The following is a 22,167-nucleotide window of genomic DNA, read 5'->3' as shown; positions in this document are numbered from 1 at the left end:
ATACTAACCAATACACTTCAGAGAAAAAAAAATAAGTGATAAGATTTTTCCAATACCTGGAAGACTATATCTGATGTGTTTATATGATTTATCAATGAAACCTACACAACATCTACAGGATGAGTTCTTGAAATAAATTTTAACACCCAACTTTACCAGGTGACACAATCAAATTTTTTGTTCTGATTTAAAAACAATAAAAAAATGTATATGGAATTGGTTCAAAATCAGGTGAATATGTTCAATGTAAGTTGTTACAAACACTGAAGAAGAATATCTATTGGTTTTTAAGTAGACTACATATAGTTTTTTCTATTTTAATTTATAATCCTTATTTGTTTCACTTGCCTTGTATTTATTGTAAAATAGTCAAGATAATAGTTTATAATAATAATAGTAGATAATAGTTGAATGGGAAGGAGAACTAATAAACAGTGGGTACTTATCACCCATTTATTATTAATAATAACTAACAAGTTTACCATTAATAAAGTATCTAAAAATGATTATTCATTTTAACCTAGACTTTTAGAAGTTTATTCAAGGTGGGGTGGGGTAGCATAACGTTAAAGCACAAGTGAAGCCAAAAAAGGCCATGCCCTTGGGCTCTGATTTAGTTGAGGTTGATAGGAATGTCTGTGATTCTCAAATGTCGAAATTAAAACTTCATGATTTTTCGAATTGTTGACAATTTTATTATTTCAGGAATTAGAAAATGAAATTTGAGGGAATCTCAATCTCAATCTTTCAAATGAAATGTTATTTTTATTTATCAATTTCCATTAATTCACACTCTAATAAACAAATTATGGGTTAATGATAGCTGAAATTCGATACAAATAATTTAGACTAAATTTTCTAAATATGAGAGCACAAGTACAAAAAAAAAATGTACACCTTTGTGTAAATTATAAATTTACATCTATATGACTTGAGGAAAAACCATTGGATAAATATGGTGTGTACCTATCAGATCGTATGCAGCCTGATAATGAAAATAAGAATAAATATATAATACACAGTCTTTATGTGTCACATAAATTTATGCTCCTTAATAACGAAAATTTTGGTGATATGTGAATTATAGACATGTATTTGAAAAGACAAATTAGAAATAAATATTTTATGCAATTATAATTAGTAATGAAGAAGAGAATAACAAAAGGATTAAGATAAAACAGGTTTTTACCAGTGCTCTTACTGGTCCAATTTAGATGTTTAGGTGGCTATGATGGTTCCAGGAGAGGTATAGTTTTTGAGTAATTAATAATTTTTTTTACACTCCAGAGATCATATTTTCAAACCGCTTTCCAAATCCAAATTTTTCTGAACCCAGCCTTGTTGCACATATACATACAGCTTGAGGTATGTGATTTTGGAGATAATGTGATCAATGTTAGGTAAGTGATTGATATCTCTTCTTTTATATGCCAAGATTAAGATAAACGGTTTACATGGGAACTGCAACCTGTGCAGAATATTTATAAAATAAAGATGAATCCAAGTACAAAGTAATTCATTCTATTACTGGTCTGATTTAGATCATTTTAGTTACGTATTGTAGAGAATTTCATTAAGTTTCAAATGAGTGGTTATAGTAATATTCTCAGAGATGTTATTTGAAGAGATAATGTTTTTTTTTTGGTATTAGAAATAATTTTTTATAAACCATTTAGAGTAGAATTTTTTTTAAACCGCCTTATTGTACATCTATAACATAGAGAAAACACCATTGATAATTTCAACTTTGTGGGATTAATTTATTGAGAAGATAATATATTTTTTTGTCTTATCTGTTTGCTCAATTAGTATTTTGAAAATTTTTTTTTATCATAATGTGAGTAAATAGAACTGTAGAGGTATTTCAATCACTTATATGATAAATTCGCTGTTTAGGCAATCATATTTTTGATACCTTTATTAACAACACTTGTTTATACATTTATACAGGTTGAACTGCTTAAATCATGGTTTCACTTGTGAGCATAACTGAAGTATTAGATGGTATGAGCTTGGCGATTCGAGGACCCAGCTTGGTGTTTGGAATTAGAGGACGGATACCCTAGACTGATTAACACTTAGAAGGGATCATCCTATTAAGTGCGTACTAGGGAACATCCACCTGCCAGTCTTTTTGGGAGTTATAATATCCGCTAGAGAGATGGTCAACACTTTTTTGGTGCTACAAAGAACTCGTTTTATGAGTTCTGTTCACGATTGATCATTTAAATGTTGCTATAGGTTTCTGGGAGTATAATAAAACATGAAGTGTATATATATTAACATATTTTCAGTAATTTACACAGTAGGTTTCTGGGACCCAAAACTAGGAATAAAACCTTCTGTATGTTAAGACTAGTTGTCAACAGAAACTCTCCTAGCATGCTGACTTCAAACTACGCCAAAGTGACACAAATTAGAATCATATCCGCCGTGAGGTGGATGTTCCTGTCTAAATGTTAAACTGTTGGGTTGTCACAAAGATTGCTTTCTTTATGAAGGGACAGTGGATTAATTTCATGTGCTTTTTAACTGTATGTATATAAAATGATCAGAGTTTGCATTACGACGTTCTATTTGGGGCTGATGCAAAATATGATTAAACTTCAGTTCACTGCGAAATTCTATTTTCTTAAGGCCTTTTCATTAGACTTAAAATCATTTGAAAATAAAGTTCCCAGAAAAATGCAAGAAAGGATCTATAAGTTAAAAGATTTTCTTTTTTCTGAATTGTGACCAATATAAAAAAAAGAGTCTTAAAAAATATATGCCACCATGAGATTTTTTTGCTTCTCCTTCATTATATAATTACCTGTCAGTGAGTGAATTTCGATAAGTTTTATTGGTATGTAAATGTTATTCCTCAATTTCTTTAATCACAAGACTTGAGTCGTAGAAATTGGATTAGTTGCCAAACTGAAAATAAAGCTCTATGAACATTATTTTAGGAAATTAATAAAACATATCGATGTCAATTATTCCAATTTCAAATTCCCTATGCTGCTTAAAAGAGTTCAAAATTTGTCCCCAACATTAAAGAAACCACTCTATATAAAACAATGTGAATTCTTAATTTAAACTGAATAATAGGTAATCCCATTAATTTCATTTCATATTACATAAAAAATTTGCAAGTGTTCTTAAATATTTCATTAAAAGTTCTAATAAGTTTTAACAGAGTTGTAATTAATAAAACTGATGGGTTCTGTAGTTAAACAAATTCCTTCAACTTTTTTATGTAGGTTTATCCATTTTCTTGCTACTTTCTAGAGGATAATTAATTTTTGTGTTTAATGTGTTCAGGAAGAGAATTAAATATAGACTGATAGGTTTGCAATATACATTTATTTCAATCACTTGTACATTTATTCCACATATGAAACAAATAACAATCGAAGAATGTTGACTTAAAATAATAAATATGAACAATTTACATCAACTAAACTATTTACAATAGAAAAACATGTTAAACCTAAATATATATTTATATACACACATAACAAATCTTACTGCTATATATACATGTCTTATTCACATAAATCACGAAATCAGAAACAGTTTTACTTAGCTTAAATAAAGTTATTATTTTTAAAATATTAATGGTTAAGAACCATATATTAATCATTGCACAACTGTTATAATTTGTTTATTGTTTTAATTTTGTTTATACCAATACTTTTCCAATCATATGACTTAAAAAAAAGATCTCATAGAAGAGACAATATCTTTTCAATTAGGATGGCACTGTAGATTACCATTCCATAAAAATTTATCTGAATAAGAAAAGACTTTAACTTTTCATGATGAAAAAAAGCATAGCTTATTCAAATTGTAATTGTGTTAGTCTTAAGTATTGTATGGAAACTGATTAAAATTGTCATTTTTGTATTATCTATAATAAGTTTTGATTTTAATAATCAAACTCCTATTCGATATAAAACTATAAATTATTTTTAAACCAGAGATAAGAAAAGTCTTCCAAGAACTTTATCCAAGAGGAACTGAAATCCATTTTTTATAAAAAATCCAAACAAAAAAAAAAATGCTCAGAAAAGAATTATCAATTGAAATTCTGAAAACATTGGTGGAGAATTGTGACAGTAGGGATAAATTGACTTTGAGCATCAGGAATAAAATTAAAGAGGATAATTCCTGACTAGGAAGTATATAAATACTTAATTATGGTTTGGTGAAGAATGTCCCTTCATGGTCCAAAGAAGATAAATGGCCAAATTAGAAGTTCTTAAATAATTTTAATGACAGAATGTTGCTTACAAATGAAGCTTGGTATTCAACTGTTAGTTGATAATTTTACATTTTAATAGTGAATTTATTTTTCTAAATAAATTCACATTCCGAGTATTTCATGTTTGTAATTTATGAATTTTGATTGAATGAACTTTATTAATCTCATAAACCCTACAAAAGATCATTTAAGTTCATTACTAACATAAGCTACATTATTAATATTTACATAGAACAATTTTAATAATTCAAACTCCATTACTTACATATAAGACTTCTGGATAAAGAGTCATTGACAATTATGAACTTAAAATTTTAATATTAGACTTTCTTTACAATTTTGGTTTTAAACATCATTTGACAAGAGGTATTGAAGCTAATACGTATTAAAATTTACAACTAATGGTAAAAGCAATAACTTATAGAAATTATAATCTCTAATGGTATTAAATCAGTGATCCCCAAGCCATTGAAGGCTGCGGACTACTAAATCAGAAATTGAACCAAGTGAGGACCATCCCTCTTACCACCTTGGAGCAAAAGGAAAGTCTCGTCAGGAAAGAATTTGAAGATTAGATTGCTTAAAAGGACATTTTAAGGCATTTTCTACTAAAACCATTCAACACTCAAACATTAGTAAGCAATAAAACAATTCTAACAGTATGTCTGTACAAAATATGCGCTCCGTGGATGACTGGTTGGGAACCACTGTATTAAATGAACAATTACCATGCTTTATTTAAAATATTAAAATTTCATAATTCTTTCAACATATTTAGTGTTTTTAATAGCTTAATCACAATATTTGATTAGTAAACCTTTCAAAGACATTTTAACAAAATTATTTTGTTAAAATTTATGAATTCGAATTCGAATTCCACAGGAAGAAAGGTAAACTTGTGCGTAAGTAGTGAAGTCTTATCATTCTGATTAAAGCTCATAATTCTTCATTTTACTTTCAGCATCTTCTTTTTTTCAGGCTGTTAAAAGATTTTCAGTTGCATTAATAATATGTAAAATAGAAATCGCAATATATGTTAACAAAAATAAATATATTTTTTTCAGAAATTTGAAAATCATCAATAATCTGTAATAACATATCATATATTACTTAACATTTTTGTTGAACTAATAATAATGATCGATTCATATGCCATGTTATTTTATGCCTTAATAACTGTACAATAATATAAAACAGAAAAGTTAATTTTAAATAGATTAAACCTATTATGAAAAAATAATATGTTAGTCTTAAACCAGTTTATTGTTAAAGTATATCTTTAATGAAATATTGAATCATATTTTATTGCGATATGTTAAAGTAAAATTAAGGCTTACAGGTAAAATACTAAAACAGCAAGTGAGGTCTTCTGACACTGACATTACTGCCCCTGCGTTGTCAAATTCACCACAGTAATTAGCAGCAGAAAAAAGTGTCAGTAACGCTCGTTGTGAAAAGAATTGGTATCCGTCTTCCACAACCTAAAAAAAAAAATTAATTTTCAAAATAAATATGATAATTTATGTTGAGGTTTGAACATAAGATTTATATAATGCAATTATGATAGTCATACAATAATAATTATATGATGATTGAAAATAGTAGGAAACTTATTCCAGGCATTGTTAACGTTTTTAATATTGTAAGAAAAGATTAGTCTGAAAATCTTTTTTATGCTACTATTATTTCCATTAATAGGGGATCAGTTTGTTATATAGTTGATGAATAAATTGTCATTCTGGAATGTCAGATAAAAATGTACATACAATTTTAAATTTTCTTCTGCTTTATACTATTATGTTTAATTGTCATATAATTTTTCAAATATATTTAATAGATATTCTTTTTGCTCATTGTAAGAAACTCATTAGTTCAGAGCTTCTATATTTTTTAGGCAGTAATTTAGAAATTAGATTAAAGAAAAATTTTAAATTAAAAAAAATTTAATTTCAGTTTTTCCAAATACTGTAATGAATATTGAGAAGTTAGATAAAAACTTAAAAGATAGTGATTGATAATTTTTTATAGAGTAATCTTACCTGATGTGCTCTTACAATTAACGAAACTCCATGCCTTCTTAGAAATCCACGAACAACATCTGAACCAAAAACATAGCTCACTCCCCTATCATTTTGTCCCCAGCCTACCACACGCTGAAATAAAAGAGATTTTCATAAATATCCATTTATAATGCATAAATAAAGCTTAAATAAATGAGGTTTTCAAATTTTATTAAATATAATTTTTTAAAGATTTTTATAGGAAATTAAAAAAAAATTGTGTAAATATCATCAATTTCAGGTTTTGGCCTGAAATAACCTTGCAAAATTTCAAGTAAAATATCAGTTTTGGTTTTGAACAGAACATAATGGCCTCACAATTTGGTATTATTTTATATTTAATAATTTAGATGTGCCTTAACCACTTATGAATTATTTATAATAATTTAAATAGCTAGGAAAACTACTAATTCTAATACATATCGATATCTTATTATTATCAGAATTTAAAATTTTTTTTTTGTTTTAGACATTTCATTTTATTTTTAACACTTTTTCTAACACAAAATTGAATTAATTAAAAATGAGTTATGTTTTTCAAAAAAAAAGAAGGCAATTTTATGGTTTGAATTTTTCAAAGAATAAAATAATCGGTCTTTTGAGAAACATCTCATCCCCTTTTTTTCCACAGCTGGGTTTGCTAAGATTATCTGGTTAGGGCAAACCTTGTCCATTTGTAGTAAAACATCACACGTAGTAGAAGCCTAAATGGATTCGTAAAAATAGAAAACTTGTAAATAGATGTTATAATAATGCCTTAGGACAGTTTTCTCGAGTTGTAAAAATTGTAAGTTAACTTTTTTGGAGATGAGATATTTTATAAATTGCTGATTCTAATATAATTAACATGAAAACTCTCAAAGTTATAAATTATAATAATATTATAAATGCATTTGAATAGTGTTACTTAAAGAGCACGTTAAAATGTACCTCATCAGGGTCTCCCCATAATAGGTCACACACCAGTCCGCTTTCTGGAACATCCAATGGTCTTTGAATTTTTTTGATCTATAAAAAAAATGAAAAAATAATCAATTACATTCAAATAACTTTTTAAGTAAATTTTTATTTTATAATTATAGTTATATTCAATACCTGGTTCAAGTCGACAAGCTGTGGTGAAAGTCCACCATGCATGCAAAATATTGTGCCTTCGATTAGAGCAGCTGTAAAACAAAGAAATGTTTTTTGAATGTACTAATAATATTAAGAATTTTGTATGAAAACTGATAAAATTATCTGGACCTAAGCCATTGCTGAAATCTTCCAGTTTTAAAGCATGAGTTATCTTTAAAATAAACTGAATTATTACTGAATTTACATATTAATTGGCGTTCCAAGATTTTACGATTTTATTGATAATGTATAGAACAAATAGTATTATTAGTATTAAAAATACAACCATAATTAGTGGATGATACAAATTAAAATTTTGAAAATGTTAATGTGATTTCAGTAATTTTATAGTTAAAAGGGAGAACATATGGTTGAAGGTCAATTCCTAAAAGTAGTAATTCAGTAGGTTTTTAAGTTAAAATTGATTTAATTTGACAAGATTTTCTATTGTTAGACTTGAAATAGCATATTAAACCTAAATCATAATTCTGGAAAAATATTTATAACATTTTCAAATTGACATCTTGGCTCATATATGTAATCATGAAAATGCATGGATGAACCCAATTGGAATAATACCTCTGCATTAATAAACTATAATTGAGAGAATTTGCAAATAAATTTACAGAATAACTTCTCATTACTTATATAATTAAATATCATATATTTTATTTTAATTAAATTGATAAACTTATAATGACTATTAATGCTATAATACCAAGTATAATATTCTACCAGATCTTACCAATAGGTAAACAATTGAATAAATCAGTGAAGGTTTTCCATAGTTTTACTGAATATCTTCTTTTGCACTCATCATAAAAACCATAAACCCTGCATCAGAAATTAAATTATATTTTAGTTAGAAAAAAAAAGATTATAAATTTATTGTAAATTTAAACAAATCAATCATAATCTCACTTAGTTAAGTGTTACATTGAATTTGAAATAATTAAATTAATAATGATTGATTTTTAAAAATAATACATAATATGTTAAAAAACATACCTATTTATAGATGCACATTCATGATTACCACGGAGGAGGAAAAAGTTGTTTGGATACTTTATTTTGTAAGCTAAAAGAAGGCAGATGGTCTCAAGTGAATTTTTGCCCCTGTAAAAAATAAAAATAATATTAAAATGTTGAATTCACCTTTAGTAAAGGTTGAGTCTGCAAAGAAACATTCAAAGAACTTTCTCTCACCTAATAACATGTATCCATTGTCATTCTATGGACAGTATATCTGTTTTGAAAGATTGTTTCTACTGATGTTTTATAAGTATTAATAATAGAAAAAGGACAAGAAACAAATTTTTAATTTTGTTAAATATTTTTATTGAGAACTTAAAATAATCAACCTCAATAACATTATCAATAGCTTAATATTCAGCATAATTTTGTTTATATTTTAAAGACAAATCATTAAATATTTGTCAATAAGAAAGCCCTCTCGCATGTAACTTAAGGGGCAGAATAGGACCTCAGTATTCACTGCTTGTTGTAGAAGGCGACTGAAGCAGCAATGGTCCATTGACCACCAGTCATCTTTATTGTTTGTGTTCTTTCTCCTCATCCTTAAACTCTCTTCTCTCCTAAAATTCACCTTGTAACATGAACATCCAATGATGGATGTACTACAAATAAAAAAAAAATCATTTAATGGATAGTGCCCGACACAGTTGGAGTCTGATAGAAAAATGAACGTACCGAGGGACAAATGTTGACTAAGATCACTGATGATTGCAAGCATAAGACAAAGGATTTCAGTAGACAGACTATGGACCACTGTCCCTAAAAAAAAGTGTAATCTTAATAAACTAAAAAAATGAATCTCTATCCTTAGTTATGGGTTATGGATCATTTCCAATGCTATAAAGGGAGAGGTTAAAGTCAGAGCAGCGAAAGTTATATTTTAAACAATTCTCAGTTCAGTCCTGAACTGCAGTCTAAACAGAAGATCTAAAATGATGAAACCAAAAAGTGGACTAAATCACAACCTCAATAGTAGTACTGAAATGTAGACAATTTTACTTCATATCCACCTTTGATAAAATCTCATGTGAGCATTCAATCAGTTTCCTCATTCCCCTTAAATATATTTTTAGTTTTTTACTTTCACTTATTGGTCATAGGAAGCCATCCTTCACCTCTTCCTTGTCGCTTCTTCAAGTTGTCCTTCAACCTTTGGCCTCAGCCTTCAAGAACATACTCTCTCTAAGGACTGTGTCAGTAACTGATACTGGGAAACCTGTTAGTTTTCTCTATTAAGTTATATTAATAATTTAATAATCAATAATTATTGAGGGCTCTGGAATTCTGAGGGGGGTTTACCAGAATTTAAAGAATTTTTAATTTTCACTACTTCTCAGAGTGTAAATTTTCGATTAAAAGTTTTTTTTGAGTTCTGTTAGCCACTCCAAGAGTTCTGACAATTACCCCTATAATCAATAATTTTTAAGAATACATTTAGAGGATGGAGGACCAACTTTAAAGAGGTGATCGTGCTGGGACACCATGACCAGAACCTGTTACGGGGTTGTAGCGCCGTCATGAAAAAAAAAAAAACATTAAGGGATTTATAAATACAGGAGATGACCTAAAGCTGTTTCGTCATTACTTGGCAATGACGTAAATTATAAGTTAGCTACAACTGCTTTAAATTAAATTAAATCAGAGAAATTATGTATAAAAATATATTCTATTATAACATTCAACCTTGTGTGTAAATCACAAATGAGAATATATGCCCTACACTGAAGTAATATTCTCCCAATTGACTTCAGGTAAAATCTGCTATGGTTGCGAGATTTGGCATTCTCCAGTTAAATGAACCGCAGGATCACCAATATCTCTAATTAAAGAAATAGGGTTAAGTTACAATAGGAAAAAAAAAAAAATGTGGAAGGCAAAACATTTGGCGCTAAGATTGTAAACCCCAGGAAAATAACCCGGGCAAACAACTGGCTTGCGTCCCGCGTACTGACAGTAAGTTGGCACTCAGCCGGACGGGATCAGATACAACGTACTAACTGCCTTTGCCAATGAGTTGAGGGGTACGTGATCTTTGTTGTTCCTTCGAGCAATTAGATACAGTTAGTCACTGGGTATAAGCCAGCGGTTTAAAGTTTATGCTAAATGCGGAAAAGGTGTCGTAAATCTTTTATTCTATTAAATATATATATGTATATATATATATATATATATATATATGTACTACTAAAACATATACAGGGCTGTGACTTCTAAGACTATTTATAAATTATAGAAGCTATAATCATCTTTACAATTGAAAATCTATTGATATCACAGAAATTAAAAATAAATAAATTGGGTCAGAGAAAAATACTATTTTTTAAAAATATTCCCTTACGGAAATTGGAGAAATGGAAGTTTTGAATGAATAATTATAACAGGATTACATGTTTTGAAGTTGACTATCACTAAATGGAATTAGAATAAAGAGTAGGTTATATAGCGTAAACATGGTTCAGTTAGATATTGATAAAAATAATGAACTGTAGACTTCATGAAGAGCCAAAATGTTGTAAAGGAAAATAAAGAAATATTGATGAAATATGGTGCAGCATTTGAATTACATTTATTTTTGCAAACCTTTCAATTGTGTAAGAATTTTTTATAATATTAAAGCTTTAATCATAACCTTTGTATTTATAAACCTTAAAAATAGACAGAGGGTTATACTGTACCCACAATACTTAATAATACATTTTTGTAAAGTCTCAGCAGATTGTACAAACAGACTTTCGATTTTGTAACGTTGTTTATATTGTTTTACTGCATTCACAGAAAACATCACAAACATGCAACGTTACAATTTGAAGCGTAGATAATAACGCCAAAACTAATTAGAGGGAATCTTCCCTTCCCTTCTCGTCCCGAATATCCCATGATTGGGCGGCCCTTTATCTTTCCATGAAAGTGTTTACTGATAGCGAGTAGAGCAATATTTGATGAAATTTCCCTTTATCAAGCTACATTGCAAAGTTAGCGAAAATCATCCTTTCTTATCTCATTTTTAAAATATAGGTAACATCTATTCTAACCAGAGTGGAAGGGTTGAGTTTTCATGGCGTAGAACAGACACGAAATAAAAGTCAACCTCTTCTCCCCCAGACCGGGATATTACCGGTGCCATCACAGTCATGAGGTTGCTAAACTGACGCCTCAACTCACTCACAGTCACACCATTTACTTATAACGAGTATTGGTTGATGTAGGACGAAGTTACAATCTCCAAGGGTGATCATAACATCCAAAATAATTAAAGGGTATCTTTCCTCCCTCAGCCGCTTTTATCCCATTTTTTCGTACCCTTCAGAAAGTATGATTATTACATAATGAGTACGAGCATATCCCAAGAAATGGAATATATATACTACTTCAACTTCTCCCTAGTATACATATTCCTTTGTCCCATTTTTTTCCCGAACCCTTCATTAAGAGTAATGAATTTATATTTTATCCCATATATAGAGATTTTCTTGCCTTAGCTCGAAAACATTTACTAATAGCGAGTAGAGGAGACTGAAAAAAATTACTTATAAACGAGCTACATTATAAAATTAACTAAAACTATACAATAAAAACATTGGCCAACATGTAGTTTAACACTATTCAATCCCAACACATTTATGTCTACACCCAAGCCCTATTACTGCCCAATACATTGCTTTTACGGTAGCATCCACGAAGTACGTCGTGAAAGGTATCGTTAGGAGGACTGGTATAAAAGGAAAGTGTACGTACACAAGTACACTAAATGTAAACAGATAGTACACTGTTTTACTAAAATGTTACAGGATTAGAATTAGACCTGTATTTTTTTAAAAGTCAAGGAATGAAGACTTAAAGCATAAACTCAACAAATGGTTATGTATTATTGCGAAAGGAATAATCCTGCATCGTTTTATTACAATTGTTCAACTCATAAAAGGATAAGTTTCTCGGTTGGAAGGACTGTTGGCACTGCGGTCGGAAGTTGTGAATAACAAACTAATTAACATAACCCACTGACCCTTGGCTTGTATCCAGAACAGATAATGCATTTCAATGCAATCTGACTAGTCAATGTACTGACTCAAACCTTATTTAATTCTATACCAGAATACTTAACTTCATACAGTTAAAAGATACTGATAATAGAAGTGATAAATATTGATGGAAACAGAAATATTCTTAATTACATTACCTAAACACTCCGTTAGGAATTATATTCCTTCAATGACCTCAAAAGTTTCGTGTTATTGAGTCTGGTCCACCAGAGGTAGTGAAAAGGGCGAAAGGCCAGAGAGATAAATAGATGGAGTATACCTTCCAATTTTTGGCGCAAAGCTCAGTGGAAAAATAATCTTAATTTAACTGAAAATTTTCTTTCTCTGTTAAACATGTCTCAGCCTTTTATTGCTGGATTGTTTCATCTCGAAGTACAAAGGTAACTAACTATAATCTTTAAGTAGTTCACATTATGTGATAACAATTTTTTTTTAACATTTTTTAGTGGTAATTTAAAACTCCTTCGTATTTTTTTTTGTTGACAAAATAGTGCTTACTTCCTGATAATCCTCAGAACTCGTTATTAAGATCAAGCATTTCGTTTAAAAATGGCGGATGATTAGTGATTGATCTTTAACACAAATAAATATTTGGAAGATTTTAAAAACAGAAACCAACCCAGGTAATTACTACCCAGGTACTTATTGGGAGCTCATGGGGGGACAATGTTTTTCAGTGATATATATAAGGCTAGATAAACTGAATGTTTAATTAGATGGATTCAAATAGTTAGTGATAAATTATTTGGTCTAACCTGTCACTGAAAATGAATTTCCACGAGGTAGAAAAAATAATCAGAAAGTGGAATAAGTTAACAATGCCATCGCAATCGTGTAAACAGGAAAAATTGTCTTACTTTATTGTTTTAAACATTACAAAAAATAAAATAGTCGTTGCTTGCGTCTTATCGGGCAATGATAACGGCGTCTTATTTACGTAAATTTCGAATTCCTGCATTGTTCACTTAAATTGATGAATTTTCTGTTGCTTTTGTATAAACATTCGCTGGAAATTCAATTTATAGTTTGGGCTTTGTTCATCTTTGCTTTATCGATAATAACCTTTGTTTCTGAACAACCTTATGAGCTATCAAAGTACTCCTCCCTGCTCTAAAATCTATCCTAGAAAAAAAGGTAGCTGAAATGACTAGGTCATGTCTGTCAAATGAGTGAGAACTAGGAAACAAGGAAAGCGATGGAAGCTCAACCCTCTGGCAAGAGGACACGTGGAAGGCCTAGAATTTTCAATATCAAATATCAAGATTATATCCAAAGGATTCGGGGAAAGTCCCTCTAACAATTGAAGGAACTTTGCAAGGACCGTGAGGCTTGGCAGTGTTGGACGGAGGCTCCTCAACGCTAGAATATTGCATAAAGGGGGAAGATAATGAGGAAGAAGAAGAAGTACTCATCCACAATACAAGATTCTATTCTGGATTTTTTCCCCAAGGAAGTTGTTTGTATTTATTTACTAAGATGCTGAATTGTAAAAAATAAATATATAAATAACATTGTTATGTTGTAAATTTTAATTTATGTGACTATATGAAAATATTTCTAAAAGACATAACTGCACTTAAAAAAATGAGGTATATTAGTACATGAAAATGGGGAATCCTGAAACGTAGTACAACAAATATAAATAGTGATAATGGAAGTTTTTTTTTTTTTTTTTACAATATTCTATGCAGCTCGTAATTTCTGGACTTAAATTTTCTTTATTATACTGATAATTTTGTCCTCTGTGTGGTAGTGTAAATAATATTTTACTGAATACTAAAAATGTTTAATTAACTTTAATTTTGGAGTTACACACTCACTTTCTAATACGTAATTTTTGAATCTATATCATCCTTTTACGAAATCATAATAAAGAAAATTCCAATATACGTGAACATAAATAAATAATATAACAAATAGGTAGTAAATTTTCTATTTGTTTTTTAATTAGTACCATAAGTGAGATTTGTTTTCATTTCTTATTCCCGATGCAGATAAATCTAAAGCATAAGGCTGAGCCAGTCTAATAATAAGCTCGCTAATCTGATTTATATTTAAAGGCTACTACGCGCTACTAAATATGTTTTGCCAAAGAGAAAAAATATCATTTTCAATTTGTCTCACTCCATTAAAATACTCAAACCCTGGCGGACATTCACGTTTTAGATGCAGTAGGGAGAATGGTAAAAAAAAACAACAAAAAAACACTTATGTGATTTATTTAACATTATGATTAAATTTGATCTGATCCATAGCGTGGTTAATGTAACTATAAATTAGCCTCAACGATATTGCAAGATTATAGTTTATTTGTTATCATATTTTATTTTCATTTACTTACAATGTTACAAATGTACTATGCATAAATATAGTTATCTGTAAACGTTTTACGTAGGAGAAAGGTTAGGATCCTTCATAAATCCTCTTTTATTATTAAAAATAATAATTTAATTATTATATTTATTTTTGTTACAGTAATTTCTTACTGTTTGACATACTACACGCGTGACTAATATAATTTAATTGCTTGTTGTAGATATTCATGCACTGAAGAATCGGATAATGAAGAGAGAAAGATGTTACAGAGAAGACAATGGCCGAAAGAGGACATCAAGATAGTGGCAGGTGATCTAAATACACAACAATTCCTTACTTCGATTTAAACTTTATGTAATAGTAATCATAAAATTATATAAACATTGTTTCACTTTAAGTGCTTGCTTCTTTTATTACCTATACATACACACATATAATTTTAATTATAGCTTATTATTCTAATATTTTTTTTTCGAATTATTTAAGATTGAAAACCAATGAAAACTGCTGGGAAAGTTCAATAAGTATCAGTATAAAGCTATAAAGCAGTTGTATGGATTATTAAAATTTGACGATTATCAATGATACAGATTTACAATAAAAAATTTGATTCGATAATTTAGCCTAATTTATATATTTTTGCTTGTGCTAAAACCGAAATGAAATCCGTTGTCTATCACGAACAGATTTTTGGCAAAACTGACCGATATGTAATACCACCAGTCTTGTACTACAAATATCGCGGAAACCATGCCTAGCTCTTAAGCTACTCAACTGATCAGCTCCAACTTTTTATGGTTTCAAAATGCCTTAAATTCAAATGGACATAATACAGACAGATTTATGCCATTTGGTACCATAGAAATTATGAGTAGATTGGTTGAGTACCCAAGGAGCTATAAAATATTTTCATGATTGATACAAACCTGGATTATACACCATGAATTCACCAAAGAATCTGTATGTGATGGAAGAAAAGAGTTCATTTTTGGTTTCAACTCGTCAAGAAAATATAGTGATCAGCGAAAATAAATTTTCAAAACTTATTTATGTAATTTACGTTCTCACTGTAATTGATTTCATGACGAATCACTCGTATAACACAATTATTTATGGTATGAATTGCCATTACCATCCAGCCTGACATAATGAGGAAACTGAAAACGTAGTGGATGAGATACCACCCTTAATAGGGTGTTGTAGGACATAGAAAACATTATGTTAATATTATTGTTAGTAAATTCAGAATTCCAATCATAAATGTTTTAATTAATATAGTTACAGGATTAATTGATTTAAGTTTTAAATCTAAGATTTTTAATTTGTGTTTTTAACTTATTATGTATTTTTCTGTTTAAAAAATTTTATTATTTTTTCAAAATCAAAATCAACAAAACAAATTTTAGTAGTTACTTTGATTTCTTGTATTTAGTTTTACTTTACTATCCATTTTGTTGGGAAAATTTGATGAAAACATCTGATCAGATAGTTCAATGATTCCAAATATACAATTGTAAGGAAAAAGCAATCAGAAGACTCGTTAGGCACTTACATATTTATATAATACTATGGCGTGATATCCAGGAAAAGAAATTTAAAAAAAAACTAGAAGCCAAACCAATTTTTTTTTTTATTGCCACTAAAAACATTCACAATTATAAAAATCAACAATTCACTCAAGCTTTCCAACGGTTGTGATTAAAGTTGGAATTGGATAAACTGCAAAGGAGTTATGAACAATTATATTAACAATGATCAGCAAAAGAAAAAAAAATCCAGACGAATCGAGAAGAAAATTTTCTAATTCTTAATTTCTTTGAAAAATGGCATATAAAGGTTTCAGACAACGAAAATGATTTCCTTTTTAATAAAAAAAAATTTTTTCTTTACCTATTTTACTGAAGTCCTCATTACGGTTTTTAAATTTTTAGTCCCTTCTCAAAGGCAGGTACTGCATTGAAAGTTTGCAAACGGTATTGGGTCCCTTGGAACAGATATCCAAACAGTCAGAGAAGTGGCGCTGGCCTCAATGGAAAGCCAAAACGGTACTGCGCATGCTCCTGACAGTTTGCCGACTGTCAAACCGGTCTTGGGACAGACCTAATAGCTCATGACCGTACTAGTAACCTTTTTCTGCACTCACTAAAACGTCGTTTACGAAAGGACCGTTCAAACCGATCGGTTATCAATAGTTTCTCGACCGAATGAGATAACTTCGTTACAATATTATTAAACATATCTTTATAATGTCTGAACAGCTTTTATTATTTTTCCTCTAAGTTGAAGTATATCATTCAGGTGGTTTAGGGAAATGAACCCTTATGGAGAAATCTTCGGACTAAACGCTCTTCAGAGTTTAGTATTTTTTTTTTTTTTTCATACCCTCCTATAATGATGTTGAATATCTGGTACATACATATAGGAGGTATGCTATATGTATATCTGGGTTTAGTATAGAAACGAAGATACTATAAATTACATCACGAATTCGTTTGTGATCGGGAAGGGAAATTTTTACATAATAAAATATACGCTAGAAGAGACTTAGTTACTTTGGTTGCCAACATGGAAGTACGGTGATATTCAAAGATGCGGTTTCGACTTGCACCATACCATTTCAAGAGGACTCTTCAACCTTTCTTTTTTATACTTCCCCCAAACCGCACGCAGGTGAAAGTGCTGTCACGGAAAAGAGGTTTAATGTATTGAACGTCCTTCTTTTTATTAGGCTTTATGAGATGGTTGTAGAGTCCATCAAAAGGGGTTCATAAAGGACTCTCACGGATGAGTTGAATTATTAAAGGCCTTAATGCTGCTTCAGCAATTTATTTGTCAAACAGTTTGAACATACCAATTCCTACATAATGAACTACATCATCATAAGTATTCTTAGAAGTTTTCATATCTCTTACTTTTATTCCAAGCAAATTCAGTTCTTTCGTAATATCCAAATATCAGTTCTTTTCTAATAGCCAATACCTTTTTGGTGCGCAGTAATCCGAATCCTTAAGAACCAAAAAACCTTGCTATGTAATCGATTTCCTAATCCTGCATTTTTTCATCCTCTTGTTAAATACAAGATCTCAACCAACCGATATGAACATTGCTTTCTACGGTACTGCTTTCTTTGGAATATACTTTATTGTTCGAGCTACCTCATTTTTTCAATTCCTTATCCATATCCATTCGAGAAACTTCCTCTTTAACATCATTTAAACATAAATTATATATCCATCTCCTGAATCATCAATCTTCTGCATACTTGCAAATAATAGTCATGCAAGATGAATGGAATATGGTCCGGATGCGATAAAAAAAAACTCAAATAGTATAATTATCTACTATTTAAGTTTTTTTTTTATCGCATCCGGACCATATTCCATTTATCTATATACACGGTCAATCAATAATCTTCCAATAGTCATGCAAGTTTGCATAAATATGTACTTTTTTAAAAAAATTATTGTTTCATCTAATGCTTTGTTTTATCTATATAATTAATATTGTTTTTATTTAATTTTGTTTAACTTCACAATAATGCAGCCAGACAAATACTCAAATTTTCCACATAGTTGTTCTAATGAATGTCCAAGAATTAAGATAGATTTTTCATTTATTTCATAAACAACTGTATTTATTGAATTCAACATTTCAATACTCATATATATTTACTTATGAATTTGTTTATTTAAAAAAATCAAATAATGTTTTATTGCACTGTTTACTTCCTTAAAATGTGTGGGAAATATGGCCTGAGTCATGAATTATTTAGAAAAATTCTTCTGCAGAACTCTTGGTCAAATAATCCTCAGAGATTCGAAGTCGCTATGAGCATCGCTGTAGCTAACTGGTTTTGTTATTGGTTCCTCTTCCTCAACTTCATCCAGGTCGTCATCATCGTATGGTTGTCTTCGCCGTTATTGTTCGTTAATTTAGAATTTCCTTTATTTTACGACAGAGTTTACCAGAATGTAATTCCTTTGGCATTTTCGTCTTCTTTCTAAGCATTTTCTAAATAGCGGCGGTATTTGAGAAAAATCAGGTAATTTTTGGTTTTTATACCGAAGATGTAAGCTAAAGCACTCTACTACGAACTCCAAGGACCCTAGTTCGAGTCCTGCAGTGATAGATAATTATTTATTCTGTTAATGTAGCCGTGAATCAACCCCTCCGGAGTCCTCCCAGCCTCATGAAGTGGGTATCCTTAATTGGGTAAAAATCTGACGGTTGAGCGTGATACTGACAAAATCACCTCCTTGCACAAACCTTGGTCTAGTAACAGTACTTCTTTATGGAACTTACCTCTGCCCTGCATGGGTTTTAATGGTACAGATTTATTTTATTTTTTTATTATCCTAACCAATGTATTTGTTTTTTTTAACTACGTAAATACAATCTGGTAACTTAACTCTCTTCCTTATGGTCAACATTAAATCAGAAGTTTTGTTATAACCGACTTATATTGTACAGTCAAGAATGAATAAACCGAAGTCAAACGGACTTTGAACTATCGATTTCTTTTTTAGTGATAGAGTTTACCGTAAAACGATTTCGATTTATTGAATTTTCTTTGAGGCAGGTGCAGAAGTCAAAATTTTTAAACAGATTTTCTTGAGTCACTGATATAGTTCAAATGTGCAAAACACTCACAGGTAACAACGACAGTCGGATTTTTCATTGTTTTGGTGGTTCCATGTGCTTAATAATAACAACATATCCCGACGTTTTTCAATTTCTCATTTCATTTATTGCTCGATTAAACTATCTAAATCTTCCCGTTTTAAGAAAATATTTGTAAAGTGAAATAGGACCGTCGCTCCCAGGGAGTCTTTGTGAGAAAGACCCGGCCGGGAAAGATTGCCTTTTTTGTGTTTTATACAACAATTATAGCGTAATTAATAACTTGCCAGTACAAAAACACGTAGGCGTCTTCTAATCAAAAAATGAGATTTTCGGAAACTTACAGTTTCTCGATTTTCTAAATTCCAGTAATAGAGTTTTAGTTTCCATCCTTCTTAATTTCCATTTCTAGCTATAGAGCCTCGTATTCGAGTTTGGCGGTATTTGGAAGGATACGCCCAGCGTGAGATGAAGACATTAAAAATAAATTTATCCAAGAAAAGATGAAAATTTATTTTGAAGTTACAATTCGTTAGTTACAATATCTAAACAACTTTATCGGCAACAGTATTTTAACTAATATACAGACTTTTACAATCAAAAAGTGAAAACAAATATTCCATGTTAATAGGCCGAACTGTGTCATTACAATAAATATCACATATACTTTTTTTTTCGTACCTTTTATTAAAATAAATTAGTACATCATACTTGAAATGTATTATATATACTTTCACTGAGTCTTCTCCCTTTGATTGCCTTGTGGCATTATAAGGTGTTGATATCAATACTACCAGCTAATGTAATATAGTCTAGCTATGGAATTATCACATGTAAAAAGATATAGAATCATTAAGGACCAGTGATTTTGAATAAGTAGTGTGAGAGTGATTTAAATAAATTTCATTATTATAGAATGAAACAAAAGAAATTTCACATGACTCGCGATATTATTATTAACAACAATATCCGATAATTATTATTTCGGTAAAAATAGACATTGGACAAAAGAGCTTGTTCATTTTCTAATAAGGACCTCGTTAACGCAGTAAAAGACTAATAACATTTAGTAAGTTATTTCAGACAACAACAATTAACAATCTCGGCCGCTGGTATATATTTTTAGAAATATTTTCATAAAGATACATCGTTATGTCTAATGAAAATAAGTAGCGTGCCCTTTAATTCTAAAGTTGAAATTCTAAATATAGCTTAACAACTTACAAAGTGTATTCCTAACGAGGATCAGGTTCTCATTAAGTGTTACAGAAGTCTCTAACTTATTTTTTAGCCTTGGAATTTCGTTTAAAAATTGTCGCCCTCAAAAATAACGAAACAAAATGTGCTTTTGAGATTGTTGTGTAAGGTCAAAGGTTAAAAGTAAGCCCTACAATAAACGGATTATGTAATCTTGATTCGTGCACGTTTATAAAACTGAATGAGAACGTGATTGCCGAGCAATCGGAGTGAGGTTAAGAACGTTCTGGGTTCGATTCCCACCTGGGTCAGTCAATATGTGTATTATATATTTCAACGTGGTTTCGAAAAAGGAATCTTTATATACCCGCACCAATGGCGTGGTGCCTGTACAGCATTAGGAACTTAAGTTTTCATTTGAATTTAAAACTTAGACTGAAATTAAATCAATTTAACTTTAATTTTCAAATAAAATTATGACTGAAATTAGGAACTAGTGTTTAACTTTAAGGAATCTGGTTCATGTATAATTGTTTTTAATCCTTCTTTTTACTAACTCTACATTTCGCTCTTCATGTCTATTTGAAGAAAGGTGATGTGGAGCTGTTCTGGAATCCTAAATTCCGTTTTTCCGTGTTTAATTTTCACGATAGAAAATGTCAACCATTATTACTGAAGTTGTGGGCAATCCAATCCGGCGGAAGGATTTATTAAATTGTTATCAGTGTAAACAATTAATATTTTATCACCGATATTCCAATCCATTTAATGAATTCATTTATTGCAAATGAGGAAATGGTATCATGCAAACGATGTCGAATCGAATCTTTCCTTTAATGCATAAACCCAAGAATGATTCGTGTATTAAGCTGGCTTGAACTTTCGCAGTTACATCGGTAGTTCCGAGCAGTGTATTCAATGTTTTGGAGATACCAAGGTGACTTTGAAGAAGCTAAAATGTTCTACTGGAATATCTTTGGTAGTGCTACTCTGTGGCCTCAGAAAATGCAGCAATCTTATAAAATACTTGTGTTCTGCCTTGATTCGAATGCTGGCTATTAATGTCAAGTTTCGAGGATCATCGTAGACTGACTTATGACAATGACAAGTATAAAAAAACCGAGAGAAGCCACAGTCCGTGACGGGATTTTTTCCTTGATCGATTACAAAGGTTTATTATTAATAACAAAAACAGCAACACAAGGTCACCACAAGAATGTTTTGGATTCACCAAGGGTTAGGCAACGAGATGGGGCACGCATCCATATTATATTAAATATAAAGAGACAGGAGGTACTCCGAGATAGAATCCACGGCTCATATAAAAGAATAAATAATTATTTGACACAGGAGAACTCGAATCCGGTTACTTAACTAACCTACTGAACTATTCCACCTCTATAATTTTAGTTTTAAAGAACTTAAGAATATTCGATGAAAAGACCCACTTATTATAATTTCTCTCTTATCACCATTTTGAATCATCAACTGAAATGAGCAATAAAAGAGATCTGAATTCAGTTGCCTTAATCATAAG

The 22,167-nt window shown here is 30.1% G+C and overlaps 1 protein-coding gene and 1 long non-coding RNA gene across 2 annotated transcripts in view; one reads left to right on the top strand and one right to left on the bottom strand.

The window, feature by feature from the left end:
* Positions 1-3,329: 3,329 nt before the first annotated feature.
* The window catches only part of LOC106683549 (uncharacterized), a 209,374-nt gene continuing 190,536 nt past the window's right edge, over positions 3,330-22,167 (bottom strand). Inside the window, exons 3-9 of the mRNA XM_014425079.2 lie at positions 8,431-8,538; positions 8,168-8,256; positions 7,402-7,472; positions 7,237-7,314; positions 6,286-6,399; positions 5,584-5,727; positions 3,330-5,225 (exon numbers count right to left, since the gene is read on the bottom strand). Of these exons, the coding sequence (XP_014280565.1) occupies positions 5,193-5,225; positions 5,584-5,727; positions 6,286-6,399; positions 7,237-7,314; positions 7,402-7,472; positions 8,168-8,256; positions 8,431-8,538 (637 nt within the window). The 3' untranslated portion in view covers positions 3,330-5,192. The remainder of the gene's footprint in view (positions 5,226-5,583; positions 5,728-6,285; positions 6,400-7,236; positions 7,315-7,401; positions 7,473-8,167; positions 8,257-8,430; positions 8,539-22,167) is intronic.
* Positions 12,795-15,210, top strand: LOC112210138 (uncharacterized). The gene is made up of 2 exons (XR_002945020.2): positions 12,795-12,877; positions 15,034-15,210. It is a non-coding gene; the product is annotated as an uncharacterized lncRNA (long non-coding RNA).

This window comes from Halyomorpha halys, unplaced genomic scaffold, assembly GCF_000696795.3.
Source record: "Halyomorpha halys isolate HHAL.00 unplaced genomic scaffold, Hhal_1.1 Scaffold494.1, whole genome shotgun sequence".
Lineage (NCBI taxonomy): Eukaryota > Metazoa > Arthropoda > Insecta > Hemiptera > Pentatomidae > Halyomorpha > Halyomorpha halys.
Note: the sequence above shows the minus strand (reverse complement) of the source record. Positions and strands in the feature narration are given on the sequence as shown.